Source organism: Pelophylax lessonae, assembly GCF_965119305.1.
Source record: "Pelophylax lessonae genome assembly, chromosome: 11".
In the NCBI taxonomy this organism is placed as follows: domain Eukaryota; kingdom Metazoa; phylum Chordata; class Amphibia; order Anura; family Ranidae; genus Pelophylax; species Pelophylax lessonae.
Genome location: NC_138778.1, coordinates 188,081,708 through 188,102,222, shown reverse-complemented (window position 1 = coordinate 188,102,222; position 20,515 = coordinate 188,081,708). Strand labels below are relative to the sequence as shown.

Here is a 20,515-nt window from a genome sequence, read left to right as displayed (position 1 = left end):
CGCCCGCCAGAGGATCCCTTGACTGAGCCACAAACCTCTAAACCTTTCTGTTGAGCTGAGACGCCAACAGATCTACCTCGGGATGCCCCACCGGAGACAGCTGATGAAACTCCTCCGGATGAAGGGACCACTCCCCGTGGTCCAATGCCTGCCGACTGAGGTAATCCACCTGCCACGTTTCCACCCCGGAAATGTGCACACCGGAAAGGGCTGGAACAAACCATTCTGAACACCTTAGAAAGCCGGCAACCTTCAGAGCCGCCAGGACACTTCTTGTGCCCCCTTTGTAAATGACATAAGCCACGGCTGTGGCATTGTCCGAATGAATTCTCACTGGACAACCCTGAAGACTATTCGTCCAATAATCCAGACACAGTCTGATCGCTCAGAGTTCCAAGACATTGAACGGTAGCCTGGAATCCATCGCCCAGATCCCCTAAGCAGAATGCTTGCAGAGGACGCCTCCCCAGCTGGGGCTGCTGGCATCCATGACGACTACTGTCCAATACAAGGGGAGGAAGGATTTTCCCAGCCGAAGCACCGGAGAACAAAGCCACCATATCAAGGACTCCTTCGTTCCCCAACTCAGCCGGATCTGATTGTCCTGAGACTGCAGAGTCTTGTCCCATTCGGTCAGAATCTCCCTTTGCAGGGACCTCGTATGGAACTGTGCAAACAGAACCGCCTCGAAGGTAGATACCATCAGGCCCATCACCCCCATGCAAGTCTGGAGGGACGACCATCTATTGGCCAGCAGGAGACGAATTGCAGCCTGAAATTTCTGGAGTTTTTCCAGAGGAAGGAGCACTCTGGCTAAGGCTGAGTCCAGAGTCAGGCCCAGATAGTCCAGCTTTGTGGACAGAACCAGAGCGGACTTCTAAAAATTCAGAATCCAGTCGAACTCAGTCAAGAGTTCGCAAGTTCGCATTGTGATCTCCAGGTTTTCCACCAGAGCAGAGGGAGACTCCGCTCGCAAAGGAGATCGTCCAAGTAGCCCAATACCGCGATTCCCCTGTTGGCGTAGCAAAGCTAGCACCAGGACTAACACTTTTGAGAAGACCCGAGGAGCAGAGGCGAGATCAAAGGGTAACACCACAAAATTCTAATGCTCTTCTCCCACAGCAAAGCGGAGAAAATGCTGGTGACTGGCACATATTGGAATGTGAAGGTAGGCATCCTTGATATTGATAAGAGGCGAGGAAATCTCCCTAATGCAGGGATACCACCACCGTTCAAATGAATTCCATTCTGTACCCGCACAAAGCAGTTGAGCGCCTTAAAGTCCGGGATTGGATATGCCTTTCCTTTCCTCCTGGGGACTGTTAACAGGTTTGAGTAAAAAAACCTGAAAACTTTCCAAAGTCGGAACCAGGACAATCACCCCTTGAAGGAACAGGTTTTATACCGCCTCCAAACAGGCCCTGTAAGCGGTCTGGAGACAGGGGCAAGTTGGAAGGAAAAAACCTTGCCGGGGACAAGAGCGAAACTCGATCTTGTAGCCGGACCGAAGATTTCGTGGACCCACTTGTCTTGCACTAGGGTCCGGAAACCAAAGAAGACTCTCTCTCCCCCCTATTCCCCCCCCCCCCCCGATACGGGTGAGGCCGCACCTTAATGCGGAAAGAGCCTTGCCCACGAGTCTGGAGAAGCCCGATCTTGGCATGCCAGACCAGGTTCATTTGGATCCTCCCGAAGATACCCTGAAAGGCTTTGAACCCCTAACAGTCACCAGCTCTCTGCTCACAGAGTTGTGAGAACCGAGTGATTGGGGTGTTTGACCTCTCGGTTCTCAGTCTTCAGGTTGGCGAGGGACACATGCAGTATCAGTAAGTATGATTCTGAAAAAACAAAAAAACACACACCCCATTACCACACAGATGCGTCTTAAAGTGTTAGGAGTAAATGGGTGCTTAGGCACATTTTTCTGCCCAAATGCTTCTTTACTGAACGGGCTAGTTTTTTTTTTTTTCCTTCTTCAGCCTGTAACACTCGTCTTCTAAAATCCCTGAAAACACATGTGTGCAAGAGCACATAGGCTAACCGATGCGTTTACAGGCTGAAAATAAAAACCCCTGTAAAAGTGGTGTATATTTCTGGCCAGTGTGCTCTTTAACAAGAATGCTGACCTCTTGGTTGGATACACCTATATGCACCTACAGGAAATTGCTAACATGTAATGGCAAAAGTCACATTAAGAGAACTGTGTGCATTCACTGAAGACACACCATAGCTTCCATCTTTACCCATTCCTCACCTTCCGTTCAGTGTCTGTTGATGGGGATGTAGAGATTGCGGTTCTGCTGTCTGGAGAAAGATGACACGAGTCCCCCAAACAGCTTTCTGAAGGACCGGCATCACCAAGGAGAACCTGGCCCTGTGAACAGACACAAAATCTATGCAGAGTAGTGAACATACCTCACAGGGGAAAAAAACAGATATATAAAAGGCTCATTCCAGGAGAACAGAAGGAAAGGGAGACCCTACGAGTTTTCCCCGTGGAGCCGACTGTCACCAGCCAGAATGGAGATGATCTCCCAGGTCAATTCCATGCTTACCTTCCCTGCTCGTAGCTGTCTGTAGAAGTCTGTGTGCTGCCGGATACGGTATTCCAAGTCTGAGACATGAGCCTGTAACCAGTTCCACCGACTCACAACATCTGCCCGCTCCCGAGACCAGGTCCACTCACAGCGCCTTTTCCTGCAAGATCAAAGCAAGGGACGCGGTCATTGTCAGCTCAAACAAACTCTGCTCATGACTAGAAATAAAATGTAAGCATGAGGAAATATCCAGATGTTCCAACATACAAATAGAAAGCCGTTCGCTGCCAATTTAAAAAAATAAAATAAAAGTATTCCTGAATACTAATTCCAATCAGTCTCTGCTACAGGGTACAGATGCTGATAGGAGAAGAGTGCAGAGAGAGCAAAGGTACAACTGCAGTTTTCTTGTCCATGACTAAGCTGTAGTGAAGTCAATGATCTGGTTGTGCAGTCTTGGCTCACAAGGCTGCTTAAGGAAAATAAAGCTTGACAGAGGAAACCAATAACCTACAGAATATTAGCTGCACATACAGTCATAAAACCCATCTTTAACCCTAAAAATCTAGAACACAAACAATGACATGTTGCAATGATGTAGAAAACAGATAATTTTACTTTAACACTATCACAATGTATCACAGTCAAACCATCATTATCACACAACACCAGTCCTATAATAATACAAAAAAGAGCTCATTAAAATCTGAAATAAAAAATGGGATTTATGACTTACCGTAAAAAAAATACATTTCTCTGATGTTCATTGATGGACTCAGCTCCTGGTCTACTTACCCATTGGGTTATACTGCCCCCTACAGGAGTAGGACACTAGGCGGAAAAAAAAAAAAAAAAAAAAGTCTGCCTACGCCTATAGACAGTCCCAGGGGGTATACATCCTCTCCGCTATAGGTACTCAGTTTTGTTACAAGTAGTGTCCGAAGAATTACAACTCCACAGAGGGGTGGGTGTGATGTCCGTCAAACATCAGAAAAATGGATTTTATGGTAAGTCAAAAATCCCCATTTTCTCTTTCTTTCATTGACGGACACAGCTCCTGATCTTCTTAACCATTGGGATGTCCCAAAGCAGTGTTAAACATGAGGGATGGGAACAGCGAAAAGGAAATTCCCAACGCTAATTATAGCCAACCATCTAAACAGAAGCTCAACCAAAACTGGAGATCACCTGAAAAAAAAAAAAAAAAAAAAAAAACAATACACACCCTCAAAGAGGACAAGGTCCTCTAAACAGCAGCCTGCAAAATCTTGCGGCCATATCCACTTTATAGAACTTTGTGAAAGTGTGCACCGACGACCAGGTAGACGCCTTGCAAACCTGTGTCACTGACGCTTGATGACGGAAGGCCCAGGAGGCACAGACCGAATCATTTTGTGGACCCACTTGTCTTGTACCAGGGAAGTCAATGCTTCCGGAAACCAGCGAAGACATCCCCCCATCCCCGATACGGGTGAGGGCGCACCTTCATGCTGAAGGAGCCTTGTCCGCGGGTCTGGATTAGCCCACTCTAGGCTTGCCAGATCAGGTTCCTTTGGATCCTCTAGAGCAGGCCCTGAAAGGCTTCGAGCCCTTGTCAGTCAACCCTGAGGGACGAAAACGAAAACCCTTATGAGCCAAGAAGGAGGGCCCACGTCTAGGACGAGGTTCCCTGCCCTTAGTAGCCTGCAGGAGAAAAAGGTACTCTTTCCCCCTGTGAGACCTTTAATTATGTCATCAAGAGTAGCTCAAAACAGGCGATGTCCTTGAAAGGGGAGATTAGTCAAGGTTTTTTTTTTTTTAGAAGTCTGGTCCGCAGACCAGCATTTACACCAATAGACACGCTGAAGGACCACTGCTGAAACAGAACTAAGCCACTAGGGGAACTGCACCCAAAGAGGCATGACAGAAACTTCAGCCCCTGGACCAGCTGGTCCGCCAGCTCAGCAAAGGCAGGGGGAGCTGTTCTCCCCTTAAGGCCACGGTGTAAAAGCTTAGCCCACTCAGAGTTTGCGACACCAGGGCAATGGTGAATATCGGCCTCAGTGTCGAAACAGCCAGAGTGTACAAATTGCCAGCCACAGCCTTTGGCTTCCTTTCAGCTGGATCCTTAAAGGCCAGGGACTCTTCAACCAGAATCATGGTTGCCTTGTCCAATCGAAAAACCAGAGGGTCCAGATAAGGGAACACCGCCACCGGACAACACAAACATGGCCACCATGCATAGAAACACACAGGCCAAAGCAAAATGGTGGCCCCACAAGGCTCCAAAGGAGAGATCCCTAGGCCTCAAGGACAGGAAGGGGAAGCAACAAGCAATCCTCAGCAGAGAGGTTGAGGACCCCACCAGACTTCCCACCAAGCAGAAACTGGAAAACGCAGCCACCAGGATAATCTGCACTCCACGTCCGGCGATCAGGAAGTAAAAAGATCCAGGAGTCCGCACCAGTGGATGAGGGGCTCCCACCGGCGAAATAGCCACCCACAGTGCTCCACTGTCATGGCCGCTGTTATTTTCAATGGTAAACCACCGCAAAATGGCTGCCAGACTACACAAACATGGCCACCATGTATAGAGCACACAGGCTACCACAAAATGGCAGTGCCACGAGGCTCTCAGGAGGGATCCCTAGGCCTCAGGGACAGGCCCAGGCAGGACAGAGGGCCCTGGCAGGAGCCCCCTATACTAGGTACAATCCCCCCCCCCCGCACAGCCGATCGTCCGGTCACTGCCTGTGCACCCCGCCATCGCTGGATATAGCGCCCTACCCCAACCCTAGGAGGTGAGCCAGACCACCCACACAGCCCCAGCATAGAGGGGGGTGTAGGATGGGGGGGCAGATGAAGGGGGGATGCCTGATGGGATGGGAGGGGAACCACGTCCACCCCAAAACCCACCAGGGGGAGAGGGGGGGGCAGCTACTCACCATACCAGGAACCAAGAGAGCACTGCTACAGACAGAACCTCCTCGCCATCGAAATGGGGGGGGGGTCTGTCAGCCAGGAAGAACGCTGTGACTTGGGCCAAGACCTGGACGTGTGCAATCTCACAAGGCGTGTAACTAGCAGGCCAGCCCCCGTCCATGGGGCTATTTCGCGGCCGACCTATCGTGGAGCCGAGGTCTGCGCACGCTCACTGGTCAGACTGGGGTGACCATTGGATCTAGATTATCCACAGCCCATCGCCCAGTCTAGCAGTTAATTGTAGATCTCACAGGAAAAAACCTGGAGCAAAATTTCTATCTAAAAAGAAAAAATTGCCAGGACCAGAGATCCCAGCAAGGAACTAGGCAGAAAAAAAATTAGTACCTATAGCAGAGAGAGTGAGTATACCCCCTGGGACTGCCCAGACTTTCTGCCTAGTGTCCTACACCGGTAGGGGGCAGTACAGCTCAATGGTTGAGAAGATCAGGAGCAGTGTCGGTCAATGAATGAAAGAGAAATAGCTTTTTATTAAAATACCCTTCCATCCAGAGTGGTCTCTTGCAATTCTTTTTAAACCACAAGATGCAGCAAGCGTCATACAAATTCAGGTGGTCATGGAGCCTCCCGACATTGAAAGAGAAGCAGCATGGTGATGAGGGGAGGAGGGCATGACACAGCCAGTGACTGGCAGAAATCTTCCCACAACAAGTCATTTCCACTAAAGAAGATTTCATTTAAATATTTGTATGACCATTTAGAGATTATTTTGGCTCTGTATTCTAAAGGCTGTTGAACATGTGACTAGAGGCTCCTCCTGCTTCTGTTTCCCTGTTGACAGGTTGGGAGAGAGCTGGGCCATGTGACAGCTGTATATCGATAAGGAAAAACGGTAATTCAATGTTTTTTTTCCTATTAAAATAATTCCAGTGTCATCCATATACAGAAATACAAGGGACAATGTAAATTAAACAGTGTGTGTTAGTATCACTTTAACATAAAGGAGCGGTTTAATTAAGCAACCTTTGAAATAGATAAAACACTTATTTTATATCACCAAATGGAGTAACAATGAATACAGAGCTGAACTCAATTGCATCTGCATAGAATTCAACATTAAAGCTTGAGTAGGCCTAAAGGATCCCCAATCCTATGGCCTGGGTTAGCACATGCCAATACATACCATTTAGTATTCAGCCAAACGTATCACACCGATCGTTTTTTAAAAAGGAAGAAAACCAAGGAATTTAATGGAATAATAAAAAAAAAAAAAAGCTCTAATAAAATTTTCATTAATCTTCTACTGGCCGACACCGTACATCGCATGTGGTCAAATACTCGTACACTTCTAATGTGTAAAAGTTCAGAAGTGCTGCTTTTTCCATGGACATCAGTATTCAACACCCATTGGCTGACTGTATTTATGCTCAGATCCAATCAACAACAAACGACACATTTCTGGAGACTACAACTATGAGCAACGGTCTGTGAAATGAGAGCTTGCATGCAGTACCACAAGGCCATTAAACACCCAGACGCCTAGGTTTTCCTGTCACAGCCAAAAATATTCTGCAGCGTCATCCACAATCTGAAGATGAGTCATCACTGGCGGAAGAAAAATTAAATCACTAAAGAAAAATCAAAAGTGCCAAACTCCCTGAAAACACATTAAAAGGATGACGGTTTATTACAGCCAATGAGGTGAAGAGACGCGGGAAATTCATATTACATTGGGTGATATGCATTATGCTTTATTATAGACTGCAGCAAAATCTGCAAAGACGAGTACGATTCAAGTGCAAGTGTCTAACCAAGGGAGGGGATTGGCCATTTCCCTTGTAATCATGGACTTGCATTTTGTGGCTGCAGTTTGTCATGGCTGATCGATTCTCCTATGTCCATGTATTCATACACCTAGCTTGTCCCCGTTCACAGAAGGGACAAGCAACTTCTTGTTCTGGGTCACGAAGCATCCGATAACCGCCTTGTCAGATCAGTGTTGTATCACAAATGTGGAAGTGCTAATATGATGAAACATCTCTTCCCATCATTGCACTGCCTGCTTGTGGCCGGTTTCAGATCGAATTCATATTTTTACCAGCACTAGACTTAGACACTCAGATTGTGGGATATATAGTTTCATCACAGGAAGCATGACTATAGACAGAGGTCATGTATTAACCTGTGCAGTGCCTGGCTGCATGCCTCATGTTTGAACATAAATTGCCGACACAGGAAAGTGAAGATTTACTCTACTATAGACTGTGCATACAGGCCAACAAATGACACCATGATACTACATGATCAATGCACATCTTATGCAAATGAAAAAACATGGTACAGGTAGGAAGGTTTATAATTTCTTTAAGAGGTTGAGCCGGACAGGTCACAATTCTGTCTGCCCCCAGGTTCTACCCAAAAAACGTCAAACATGAAAAGATAAGTTTTCTTGATTACACTCATGCAAAGGTTAGGTGAGAGTGGGTTAGCAATGCGGGCAACTGCTGACCACACATTATAAAATGGTTTCTGAAACGGTTATCCAACCTATCCAAATACCTGCTCTATTAGGCATCTAAATAATTTGGCCTATCCAACCAGAATGCCCTGATTGGGCAACTCATCTCAGGTGTATGGACAGCTTAAATCAAACCATAAAGGGTTACTAAACCCACATCAGTATTATCAGTCTGTATATGCAGTAAAGCATGCTTGTTATACTCACTGTGGAACCTAAGGGGGTAAGCCTGCGCATTGTGTAAAAAGGCTGTTTGATCCTGTCTTCTCTGATCCTCCCCAACTTCCATTGACCCCAATCCATTCTCTTTAGTACAGAGCCTTTGGAGCTACTCTGCACATGCTCAGTTTGGGACATTTTTTTTTTCCTGGGAGGGTGCATGTGTTTAGCACAGGGCCTATCAGCACTGTCCAGACAGAGGGTCAGGGGTCAAGCAGCCTCATAGGACAGTCGGGAGAATGAAAAAATGGATTTTTGTAAAATCTTACCGTAAAATCCTTTTCTCTTAGCTCATTGACAGACGTAGTCCTCGGTGATACAGCACCTTCGGGTTATGTTGCCTCCACAGGAGCAGGACTAGACAGGAAATTAAAATGCTCTGGCCACACCCTAGGGGCAGTCCCAGAGGGTATATCCTCTCTCTCTCTGCCTCAGCAAATCAGTTATGTCAAAAAGCAGTCTTTAGAGATTTTAACCCAACCCAACTCCAAAACAGAGGGGCGGGGACTACGTCTGTCAATGAGCTAAGAGAAAAGGATTTTACGGTAAGATTTTACAAAAATCCATTTTTCTCTATCACTCATTGACAGACGTAGTCCTCGGTGATACAGCACCTTCGGGACGTCCCAGAGCAGTATCACAAATGAGGGGTGGGAAAATGGAAATCAAATCCCAATCTAGAAGGCCCAACCGGTGCCAACTAGAAGTTTACAATGCTCATCCTTAATGATGAGACTCAACAAAAAAGAAATTTTTCAAACAGAAAAAAACTCTCGAGGTAGACCACCTGCAAAACCTTGCGGCCAAATGAGGCATCCGCCGATGCCGTCACATCAATTTTATAGAATTTTGTAAAGGTATGAACCGACGACCAGGTGGCCGCCTTACATACCTGGACCACTGACGCCTGATGGCGAAAGGCCCAGGAAGTACTGAGCGCTCGAGTGGAGTGCGCCCTAACAGGGAACGGAGGACTCTGACCCTTAATAGAATAAGCCTGTACCACCGTCTGTCTAATCCATTTGGCAATGGTCGCAGCAGATGCAGGCAAACCCTTTCTGGGGCCATCCGTGATCACAAAAAGTGAATCCGTCTTACGGAATGATTCCGTAGCTTTCAGGTATACTCTGATTGCCCGAACCACATCCAAGGAATGCAACGCATGTTCCCGATGATGCTTGGGCTGAGGACACAAGGAAGGTAGTACAATATCTTCATTCAGATGAAAATCTGAAACCACCTTAGGAAGGATGGCTTAGGATGAAGTACTACCTTATCCCTATGAATCACTAGGTATGGGGACTGGCATGATAATGCAGCCAGTTCTGACACCCTGCGAGCAGAAGTGATAGCCACCAAGAAGGCCACCTTCTGGGATAAAGTAAACAAGGGAATCTCCCTGATGTTTTCAAAGGGAGGTTTCTGTAGAACCGACAAAACTAAATTAAGATCCCAGGGCGGTAAGGGCGCGCGGACTGGTGGAGCCAGGTGCCGCACCCCCTGCTTGAAGATCTCACAGGAACACTGGAGAAAAAAGCTGTCTAAAAAATCTTAAGAAAAAAATCTTGCCAGGACCGAAGATCCCAGCAAGGTATCTAGGTCCTTACTCCTAACTAGACAGAAAATAACTGATTTGCTGAGGCAGAGAGAGAGAGGATATACCCTCTGGGACTGCCCCTAGGGTGTGGCCAGAGCATTTTAATTTCCTGTCTAGTCCTGCTCCTGTGGAGGCAACATAACCCGAAGGTGCTGCATCACCGAGGACTACGTCTGTCAATGAGCGATAGAGAAAATCCTCCTACAAGCTTTAACCAGACAGAAAAGGTATTTAGCAGTTTATATTTACTAATTTAATGGAATTTCCATGTTATGTGTACTATGGGAGAGGAGATATAGTGAATGCAGGGTCCTGGGTTTAGTAACACTTTAAATGTAGGAAAACATACAGGCAGAACCAGTCTGCTGTGCTAGAACATGGATCCTGCCCCTTGACAGGTAAAGGTTTTAGATGCAAATAATATTCCAGATGTTTGCATATAGAAGCTTTACGGTCCTTTCAAACGAGCAGTCCGCTCAGCGGACTCCACCTTGCTCAGCAGGGGATAACTCCTTTGATCCCCACTAAGCAGGCGGATGACGGGTCCGTCTCCGCTCACTGTGCAGAGACAGACAGAGTCCTGATCTCCCCTGTGGGGAGTCCATTTTCACCTGATTTTATTTGATCCGATCCTCCAGACGAATGGAAAATAGGGTCACCATCAGTCTGGATTCGGTGGACAGGATCAGACTGGATAGCGGCGGGTGTCAGCGGACATGTCACTGCTGACATTCCCTGCTCCATAGGGTTAAATGGAGGGTGCGATCAAGTCCGCCTGAAAAACTGAAAGGCGGACACCGTGTGAAAGAACCCTTTTTCGTCAGTGTCTGCAGAAGAACTAGGACACCCATTACACATCCTGTATGCTGTGGGGATGACAGGAGGACCTGGCTAGGAACAATACAGTACCTCAATCGTCATTCCTCAGGCACACTGATAAATGAGGCTCAGATGAGAGAGATGAACCTGCTTCTATATACTGTAGCAAAGCTTCATATTAACCCATGTATTTCATCATATTCATTTGAATATATGTTAGTAATATTGTAATGGTTATTCTTGATATTTGTATGATCAATAATTCAATATACAGTATAACCTTGAATTGAGAGTAACTTGGTTTGAGAGCAATTTGCAAGACAAGCAAAATTTTTATAATACATTTCAACTTGATAAACAAGCAATGTCTTGATATACAAGTAGGGTCATGTCACAACTGAGTAAAAAAAGAGAAGAGAGGCGCTTCTAAGTGTAGCAATATGGTTACATTTAATGGAGGTACAATATTTAGCAACTCTCAGGCTCGGTTCACACTATTGCGATGCGGGAAGGCTGCGAATTCGCAGACTGTTCCCGCATCGCACACGCACCCCCGGCAGTTCACACTGCCATATGCGATCCGCTGGGGGTGTCAATGTAATCTTAACGACACCCCAAGTTTGATCGCATATCGCAGTGCGATCGTGCAGTTCGCACAGGATCGGATCGCACAAGTGTGAACCGCTGTGCGATCCGATCCTGATGCGGCAGCAAAAATGCCTCCTGTGCGTCTTTGCTGCGGGTGCGGTGCGAATTTAGCCATACAAACTGTATGGCTAAACTCGCACCGCACAGCTGATCGCATGTCATGTCGGAGCAGTGCGCTCCGACATGACATGCGAACCCGGCACACGCAGAAGTGTGAACCGGCTCTCATGGTCGATGGTTAAATCAGACACATCTAAGTATGAAGGTATCTGGGGTAAAGCTGTCCACATAGACCATCCTCCGCACTGCCATCGATGTCATCCCTTCCACACTGCGCTCCACGAGCGCTTCAAGCCTCGATTTCCGATCGCTTTACTGCAGGGTAGTCTTCCTGGTCAGGAATGCAGACTGACAGCGGTGAGAGGCGGCAGTGCGGAGGATGGTCTATGTGAGGGATCCTCAAACTACGGCCCTCCAGCTGTTGGGGAACTACACATCCCATGAGGCATTGTAAAACTCTTGACATTCCCAGACATGACTAGGCATGATGGGAATTGTAGTTCCTGAGCAACTGGAGGGTCACAGTTTGAAGAACCCTGGCCTATGTGGACAGCTTTATCCCGGATGCCTGCATACTAATGGCACTTTTCCACTGCAAGTACCGGCTCGGCTCTACTTGGCCCTGTTTGCTTTTCCACTGCTGGTACCACATGGTACGGTGTTGGAACGGTACGGTACGGTATGGTTTGCTTTTCCACTAAAGTAGTACTAAAGTTAAGTGGGTGGGATAAAAACGGGGTGAGTGGGATTCTCTGACCAATCAGTAGCTAGTAGTGACTGCATGCAAAGGATTGTGGGATATGGTACCAGTTATGGTACCTGTTGGAACCACAATCGAGTAGGTACTGTTTTTGAGAGCCGTACCATTCGGTTCCATGCAGTGGAAAAGCGCCGCCGTACCGAACCGTTCCTACACTATAACATGCGGTACCAGCAGTGGAAAAGCACAAAAGCGAGCCGAACCGTTCGGTTCCATGCAGTGGAAAAGCGCCGCCGTACCGTACCGAACCGTTCCTACACTATACCATGCGGTACCAGCAGTGGAAAAGCACAAAAGCGAGCCGAACCGTTCGGTTCCATGCAGTGGAAAAGCGCCACTAGATGCGCCACTCTCTTTTAATCATCAAACCTGTGAGTTGCTAAATGTTGAACTTTCATTAAATATAACCATATTGCTACACTTAGAGGCGCCTCTCTTCTCTTTTATACTCTGTAGCTCCTGCGGGATTTTGCTTGTAATCCCCGTGGAGACTGCCATTTGCGATTGAACAATTTATGGTTACCCAACATTGCTATAATCGTTTTATATGGACTATAAACTGAAAGAGTTCTGAATAAATGGTTGTGGAACAAATATGAGTTTCCATTATTTCTTACGGGGAAATTTACTTTGATACAAGAGTGCTTTGGATTACAAGTATGTAGGGCTGAAACAACTAATCGATTAATCGATTATAATCGTCAACTAATCGATTATGAAAATAGTTGTCAACTATTTTTGTAATCGATTAATCGTCAGCCGATTAGTTGTCCTTACATATCAGAAAATACAGTGCAACACACATACAGCTCAGTAAACCATCCATACATGTCAGTAGATGACAGAGAACTTGTGAATGTGTGAGGAGCAATGCCTCATGGGAAATGTAGTCCTGGGCAAGAGAAGGAACCAAGTGATTCTAAAGGCAGAGGTTTTTTAACCTTGCTATAGGGACACTCTGTACAGTACTATACTTTGCTGCTTCCTATAGGGGCACTTTGAAGGCAGAAGGGGCTGGAAGTGCCATGGGGGGGCAGAAGAGGAGAATCAGTGCTGCTCTGTGAAAAATCATTACACAGAGAGGATAAGTATGACAAGATTGTTGTTAAAAAGAAAAGAATCCAACGTTTACAATCACTGTAAGGGCTCTGTGCTGGGAAGATCAGCATCTGAACCCAGAGAAGGTGGAGGCCGATAGACTAGAGGTGATATAAGGCATTACAATTACATTTAAAGTAAAAGTTTATTAGTATTGTGCATTATACTGTATTTAAAATTATTATATCCATGAAAAAAAAAAAAAAGTTTCAGCTTTTAGTACTACTTTAATATATAAATGTTATTTTCCACCCTCCACCTTTCATATACCTTCATGTCTGACTCCCAGTTAAAATATCCTGCATATCCGACTTCTGGGCATATTTTTTTTATATACATACACATGAAAAAAAAAAAGCATGCTGCTGTTACTAAAGGTCTTCTGCTTCCCATACATGTATTGGATTTTTGGACAAAAATATTTGCATCTATATTTGTTCAAAAATGATTTGTATATTTGTTGAATGGACGAGTGTTGTTTGAAAATTCCACTTGCTTTTAACAATAAATTTTAAAATGAATAGAACTTCTGAGCAAAAACCACATACACCATTTGAAGATTTGTTTGATCGAGAAGTTTTCCATTTTGCTCCTTCAAATTTTCCTGTCACTGTGGTTGACACCGGACACCAATATACACTTATGGTTAGAAAAATCGGATGAATGTTTTTAAACATTTTCTAAAAAAAATGTAGTTTGTGTATGGCCAGCATAAGTGACAGCAGGCACAGGGAGCTTGTATCAAACTACCTGCCTATTAATAAGGGAGTCTATCATGATTATATACAAATCCGGTCTGAAAATTTGCAAAACAGTGTTTTAGGTCTTTTAAAAATATTGATCTCAGAGTCTGATATGTACCACATTTACCTCTAATAATACATATATCTGTTTCAGAGTGGATTAAATATCCAACTATATAGCTGGATAGTTATATTTACCACTACATATAGATATTCAAGAATATTAACTAAATTATACACTTTTTTTTTTTTTTAGGTTTTTATCCGATTAGTCAATTAATCGAAGCAATAATCGGCCAACTAATCGATTGAAAATAATCGTTAGTTGCAGCCCTACAAGTATGTTCCCGGAACAAATTATGCTCGCAATCCAAGGTTTTACTGTATAGTAATAGTCTCTAGAAATGTCTACACCATTTCATAAGATAGAAAATCTACATTTAAAAGCTGAACTCTTGACCACTACTATATTTTAGAAGAACAAGGATGGGATTCTTTAGATTAGAAAAACAATTGACAAGAAAAATTGTTAACATTGTGTTAAGGTCAATAAGTAAGGGTCTGCCTGGGTCTAAAATATTACTTTGAAAAATATATTTGAATGGGAATATACTACATGTAATACACATCCTGTATACGATTTAGAAAACCTAGAATTAAAAAAAAAAAAAAAAGTTGCTTTGCATAAAAATATATTAGTGAGTTTTTATGTAACGAATATATACATATACACTCACTGCCCACTTTATTAGGTACACCTGGTCAATTGCTTTGTACCATACATTGCTAATCAGACAATCACATGGCAACAACTCAATGCATTTAGACATCAAGGACGTGGCTAAGACAACTTGCTGAAGTGCAAACCGAGCACCAGATTGGGGAAGAAAGGGGAATTTAGTGACTTTGAACGCAGCATGGTTGTTGGTGCCAGGTGGGCTGGTCTGAGTATTTCAAAAACTGCTGATCTACTGGGATTTTCACACACAACCATCTCTTGGGTTTACAGAGAATGGTGGGGAAAAGAGAAAAAATCCAGTCAGCGGCAGTTGTGTGGAGGAAAATGCCTTGTTGATGTCAGAGGAAGAATGGGCAGACTGATTACAGATAATAGAAAGGCAACAGTAACTCAAATAATCACTCAATACAAACAAGGTATGCAGAATACCATCTCTGAAAGCACAACACATGTAACTATAATACAATAAGACACGTGGCCACTCACTAAAACTAGAGGAAAAACGGTTTAACCTTAAAATACGTAGGAGGTTCTTTACTGTCAGAGCAGTGGGGATGTGGAATTCTCTTGTGGTAGCAGTGGTATCGGCAGGGAGCATCGATAGTTTCAAAAAATTATTAGACGGGTACCTTAAAGACCACAACATACAGGGGTATACAATGTACGGTTAACAAACACACACACACCATAGGATGGACTGATGTCTTTTTTTCAACCTCACTATGTAACTATGTAAAACATCAAACCTTGAAGCAGATTGACTAAAGCAGCAGAAGACCACAACGGGTGCCACTCCTGTCGGCTAGAAACCAGAAACTGAGGCTAAAATTTGCACAGGCTCACCAAAATTGGACAACAAAAGATAAGAAAAACGTTGCCTGGTCTGATGAGTCTCGATTTCAGCTGCAATATTCAGGTGGTAGAGTCAGAATTTGTCATAAGCATGAAAGCATGGATCCATCCTGCCTCGTATCAACGGTTCAGGCTGGTCGTGGATTGGGCCACTTAGCACCAACTGAGCATCATTTAAACACCACGGCCTACCTGAGTAATGTTGCTGACCATGTCCATCCCTTTATGACTACAGTGTCCCCATCTTCTGATGGCTCCTTCCAGCAGGATAATGCACCAGGTCACAAAGACCGAATCCTCTCACCACTGGTTTCTTCACCATCACAATGAGGTCACTGTACTCCAATGGCCTCCACACTCTCCACATCTCATCCAATAGAGCATGTTTGAGATGTGGTGGAACGGGAGATTCACATTATGGATGTGCAGCCGACAAATCTGCAGCAACTGCGCGATGCCATCATATCAATATGGACCAAAATCTCTGAGGAATGTTTCCCACACCTTGTTAAATCTATGCCATGAAAAATTAATGCAGTTCTGAGGGTCCAACCCGGTACTAGCAAGGTGTACCTAATAAAGTGGCCGGGGGTGTGTGTATAGAACTGTATGAACAAAAACCTATAAATTACATTGAATGAGGTGAATTGCAGTTAATTTTGCCAGATAAAGTTGAAAACATGTTAGTGTCCCTGGGATGGAGAAGTCTGATCAAGACAAGGGTTTGATAGAATGATGGATAGCTTGGGCACTATACTGTCTGTAGATAAGGATCTTAATTGGCTGGAAGAAGAGACAATGACTTTTACAAATAATTTCTAACAAACATACAGGAATTCTGGGAATGAATAAGTTTGCCAGATTGAAGGACAGGTGTCAGATTTGTGGTCCGTTACAGTGACCAATAACATTGTACCCAGGTGCGTGTCCCTAGGTCTTTGAACATGCTCTTGCCTGTTTCCAGCTGTTTTCAATAAATCTACATAATTGGTCCAATACATCATTACCTCTACTTCAGTGCCAATATGAGTGCTGCATCTAAGAATAAATCATAAATCACATTGAATACAAAACGCCACAACAGGAAGCGAGAATGTTGTCAAAACCATAAACTATTACAGTCTCCACTTTCTGCTCTGCAAAGGGTTTTAAGGGCACAGATCACATGCAAATAATATCATAAAGAGTCATGCATGTTCCTGTACAGATAACGTGACACCCTGGTGCAAAGCCTGCAGCCCTTTATTACTTTGTGTGTGGCCCTTGGACCCCTGCAATTTGTAATGGGAGCACTGCTTTCATAAGGGGCAACAGTAGTGATCTCTACTAGCTTCATAGACCATGTCACCATTTCAACACTTTTTTGCAGTATGTCCTTAAGTCTCATACCAAACCTGTAGTAAGTCTCTAATCTTGGACTATTATTTTCTCTAGCATATTTGTGGTCTCCGATATGAGAAAAAGAGAAGGCAACCAAAGTCTGAGTGCCCTTACAGGAGCTAACCCCATTTCGGGGGGGGGGGGGATAGTTCCGGCTCCGTTCTGTCACAAGCAGAGTGATATCAAATGCATTCCACCTGTGAGAGGAGAGATACAGGAAGCATCGGCTCTGCATGCTTCCGCCAGCGCCGCTCCTCGCACTCCGTTGATGTCTCTCAGAGGAGCAGCACCCGCCAGCATTTCAAGCCAGCAGAAAGTCACGTGCTTGAGGTGCAACTAGCCCCCAGCACATAATTTTAAATATCCCAGCATGTGCAGTATTTCTGACTCCTACCACCGCGACCACTTCAAATCACTGAAGTGGTCATGGTGGTTAGTGTTCCATTATCTCTCAGAAGTAAACCTCTGCATACTGATTGAATCTCATTTGATCATCCTCTAGTTGTGTTAAATTGGTGGGGGCGCGGAGTGCCACCTCCCTGAAATTCGTTTTTGTAGGTTGGGACTAAGATGCCGCGTCGGCCGGTAATTGAGGCCGCGGCTTGCTGGAGCAAGATGCCTACATTGGGGAACTGGCACCCTCTTGTGGTTGTGGGGATGTTACAAGTAGTCACTGGTGGCACTAAGGGTTTCCGATGCCTGCTCTCACAGCTCGCCCATCTCTTTCCAAAGAGAAGAGGTTGAAGGTGTTCTGGGCTTGATCTGGCGCCCTGTCCTTACCGGTGAGTGGACAGGGAGTGTGGGACAGCTGGTTGGAATGGCCTCAGTTCCATTTACAACTGCACAAAGATGGAAAATGTTTTCTTAATATTTTTTTTCATGAAAATTAAATTATTTTTCATGCTCTCCCTGTCATGCCACACAGCCGAAAGCCCCTTTCACACAGGCTGTCGGATCAGGTCCGCCTGTCAGTTCTTAAAGAAAAATGAAAAGAACAAACAATCTACAAGCCCCAAAATATTACCTGAAATTGAGGTCATGTGTCACGCCTGGTCCAGAGTCTAATGCCCCGTACACACGCATCGATAGTTGGCCGTGAATTTTCGGCCAACGTCCGATCGGACAATTTTTGGCTTGTTAGTATGATGCTTTCGTCAACCGACTCTGACTTTTCGGCCGAATAAAATCTGGTGTGTAGGCTATAAAATTTTTGTTGGCCGTCATCACAACGGCCGATTTTCCATCAGTCAGTACAGATTTCGGCAGACAAAAATCTGATGAGCAAGACTGGGCATGCTCAGAGATGAAAAAACACACGGAAAGTAAACCATCACATGACATCACTTCTGAAGTTGGTTTTTGTTGGCCGAGAAAATTTGTGTGCAGTCTAGAGCACATTTCAAACACCACAACAACACTGGACAAAAGATGGGCGATCGGTCGGCCGATAATAGTTGCGTGTGTACGAGGCATAAGTTCATTTTACCATAACTTAAAATTTGTATTGTTAAAATTGTGCCAATAAGCCACACCAATATGACCAGTGACAGATAAAGTGAATAACATTGAATATCTCAATGTCACCTATAAGTGAGTGGGCTATATTAGGCAGCAAGTGAACATGTGGTCCCTGATATTGCTGTGAAAGCAAAAAAAAAAAATGGGCAAGTAAAAGGATTTGAGCGACTAACCAAGGCCAAACTAAAGGCTGGACGACTGGTTCAAAGCAACTCCAAAAAGTGCATCTCCTGTGGGATGTTCCCGGTCTGCAGTGGTCAGGACCGATCAAAAGTGGTCCAAAGAAAGAAAACCAGCAACAGGATCATGGGCAGCCAAGGCTCAATAAAATGAAGAGTGAAGGCTGGCCGGTGCAGTCTAATAGTAGAGCTACTGCAGCTCAAACTGCTGACAAAGTTCCTGCTGATTCTGATGAAAGGTGTCACAGTGCATCACAATTTGGAGTCAGATATCACAGCATACCTTCAGAAGTCAGGGGAATCCACGCCTTGATGGGTTATGGTCGGTGGTCATAATATTATGGCTGATCGGTGAATTTCAAGTATTTTTATACCGTTCAGAGCTTTACAAAGTAACATTTACAAGAGTTCCAGTTCTGCAAAGGCATTTACCATCTACACAATATAACAGGAAATCGGTTAATCTACCATGATCTTTGTTTGGCGTAAAAAAAAAAAAGAAAGACAAACAAAAAAAAGGTGCACAGAGAAAAACACACACACACACACACTAAAAACTCTATGCAGATGAAGTCCCAGGAGGTTTTCCACCCCAGTGCTGAAAGGCTTGCCATAGCTTCCCTTTAACTCTCAACTCCAAACAGATAAACAAGATTATTAAGCTCTGTATTCAAAAAATATAACATTACATTTAAAGTGCTTATAAAGCTTAAGGTTTTGTTTTTTTCAAATGGTATTGCACAGAACAGCCCCAAACCATCTCTTCTCAGGGTCGCCGGCTGGTGCTCTAAGCTCCTCCTTTTCTCAGTAAGCCACCATAGGACCATAGCAACTTCCTTTGGGGATACACCTACAAGGTAGGGGATCAGTTTCCCTCTTCAGCCTTGCACAGTGGTCTCCAAAGTGTGGCCCTTTGGCTGCTTTTAATCAGACCTTGGGGCACTCTTTCTTCCACTAGTACAAGACACTATTATGCCATCTGAAAGCATACAATGGGGCACCATTTCTCCCGCTGACACCAACAATGAGGGATCATTTCTCCCACTGATACCAATAATGGGGCACTATTCCTCCCTACAATACAAACAATGGGGCAATCTATCTCCCCCTAATACCAAATATGGTGACGTTTACTCCAAACCGATGCCAGGAAAATTTCACCTCACACTGCCACAGTCCGCCCATCCTAAAGCCCTAAGGACAATAAACTGGCCCTTTGTTTAGAAAGTTTGGAGACCCCTGCTCTAGTGGATTGGATCGGAGGGTAGTCGGGTATAAACAGACAGCCAGTCCATTCATACCTGGCCACCCACAGAACAGAGGGGGCTAGGTCTGTGTCCGCTTTGCATAAGCAGAGCAGACATCCGATCTGCTCAGCATGGGATTGGCAGATGGATCCCACGCTGAGCAAACCGGAGTCCGGCATGTGTGAAAAGGGCCTAAGGCTGCGTTTTTTTACCTGCGATTTTCAGGCATTTTTGGAGGCAGGCATTGACATCTATCAAAAACGCTGGTAATCAGCCCAAAAAGAAGCTCATGTACTTTTTTCAGCTACAGGCGTTTTGCAAAACGCTCAGATGTGAACAGGGGCCATTTAAATGAATGGCGTTTTACTTGTTGGGCGTTTTGGAACATTTTTTTTTTTAAGTGTTTTTGAAGCTGAAAAATGCTCAAAAACTCCCAGGTGTGAATGGAGCCTAAGGGTTATTGATGGCAGCTCAGAAACATCCAGTCTCCTATCCTGCCAGGCAGCGCTGTGCTGTGTGTCAGATCTGTGTATATCTCAAATCTGAACTCCAGGCAACCCCCCTTAACACACATACGGGAGAATTTGATGTCTAAGGCACCCATAAACGGAACGAGAAGGAAAAAAAAAAACGTATCCGGATACTGATAGGAAATTATGGAATTAGAGTATGTCGACATATG

The 20,515-nt window shown here is 44.9% G+C and overlaps 1 protein-coding gene across 5 annotated transcripts in view; it reads right to left on the bottom strand.

Annotated features, from left to right (window-relative positions):
• KANSL1 (KAT8 regulatory NSL complex subunit 1) overlaps positions 1-20,515 on the bottom strand; it is a 233,457-nt gene that overhangs the window by 42,506 nt on the left and 170,436 nt on the right. For all 5 annotated transcript variants that reach the window (XM_082271986.1, XM_082271987.1, XM_082271988.1 and 2 more), the window contains 2 exons: positions 2,556-2,697; positions 2,255-2,374 (listed from right to left, as the gene is read on the bottom strand). In XM_082271986.1, the coding sequence (XP_082128112.1) occupies positions 2,255-2,374; positions 2,556-2,697 (262 nt within the window). The remainder of the gene's footprint in view (positions 1-2,254; positions 2,375-2,555; positions 2,698-20,515) is intronic.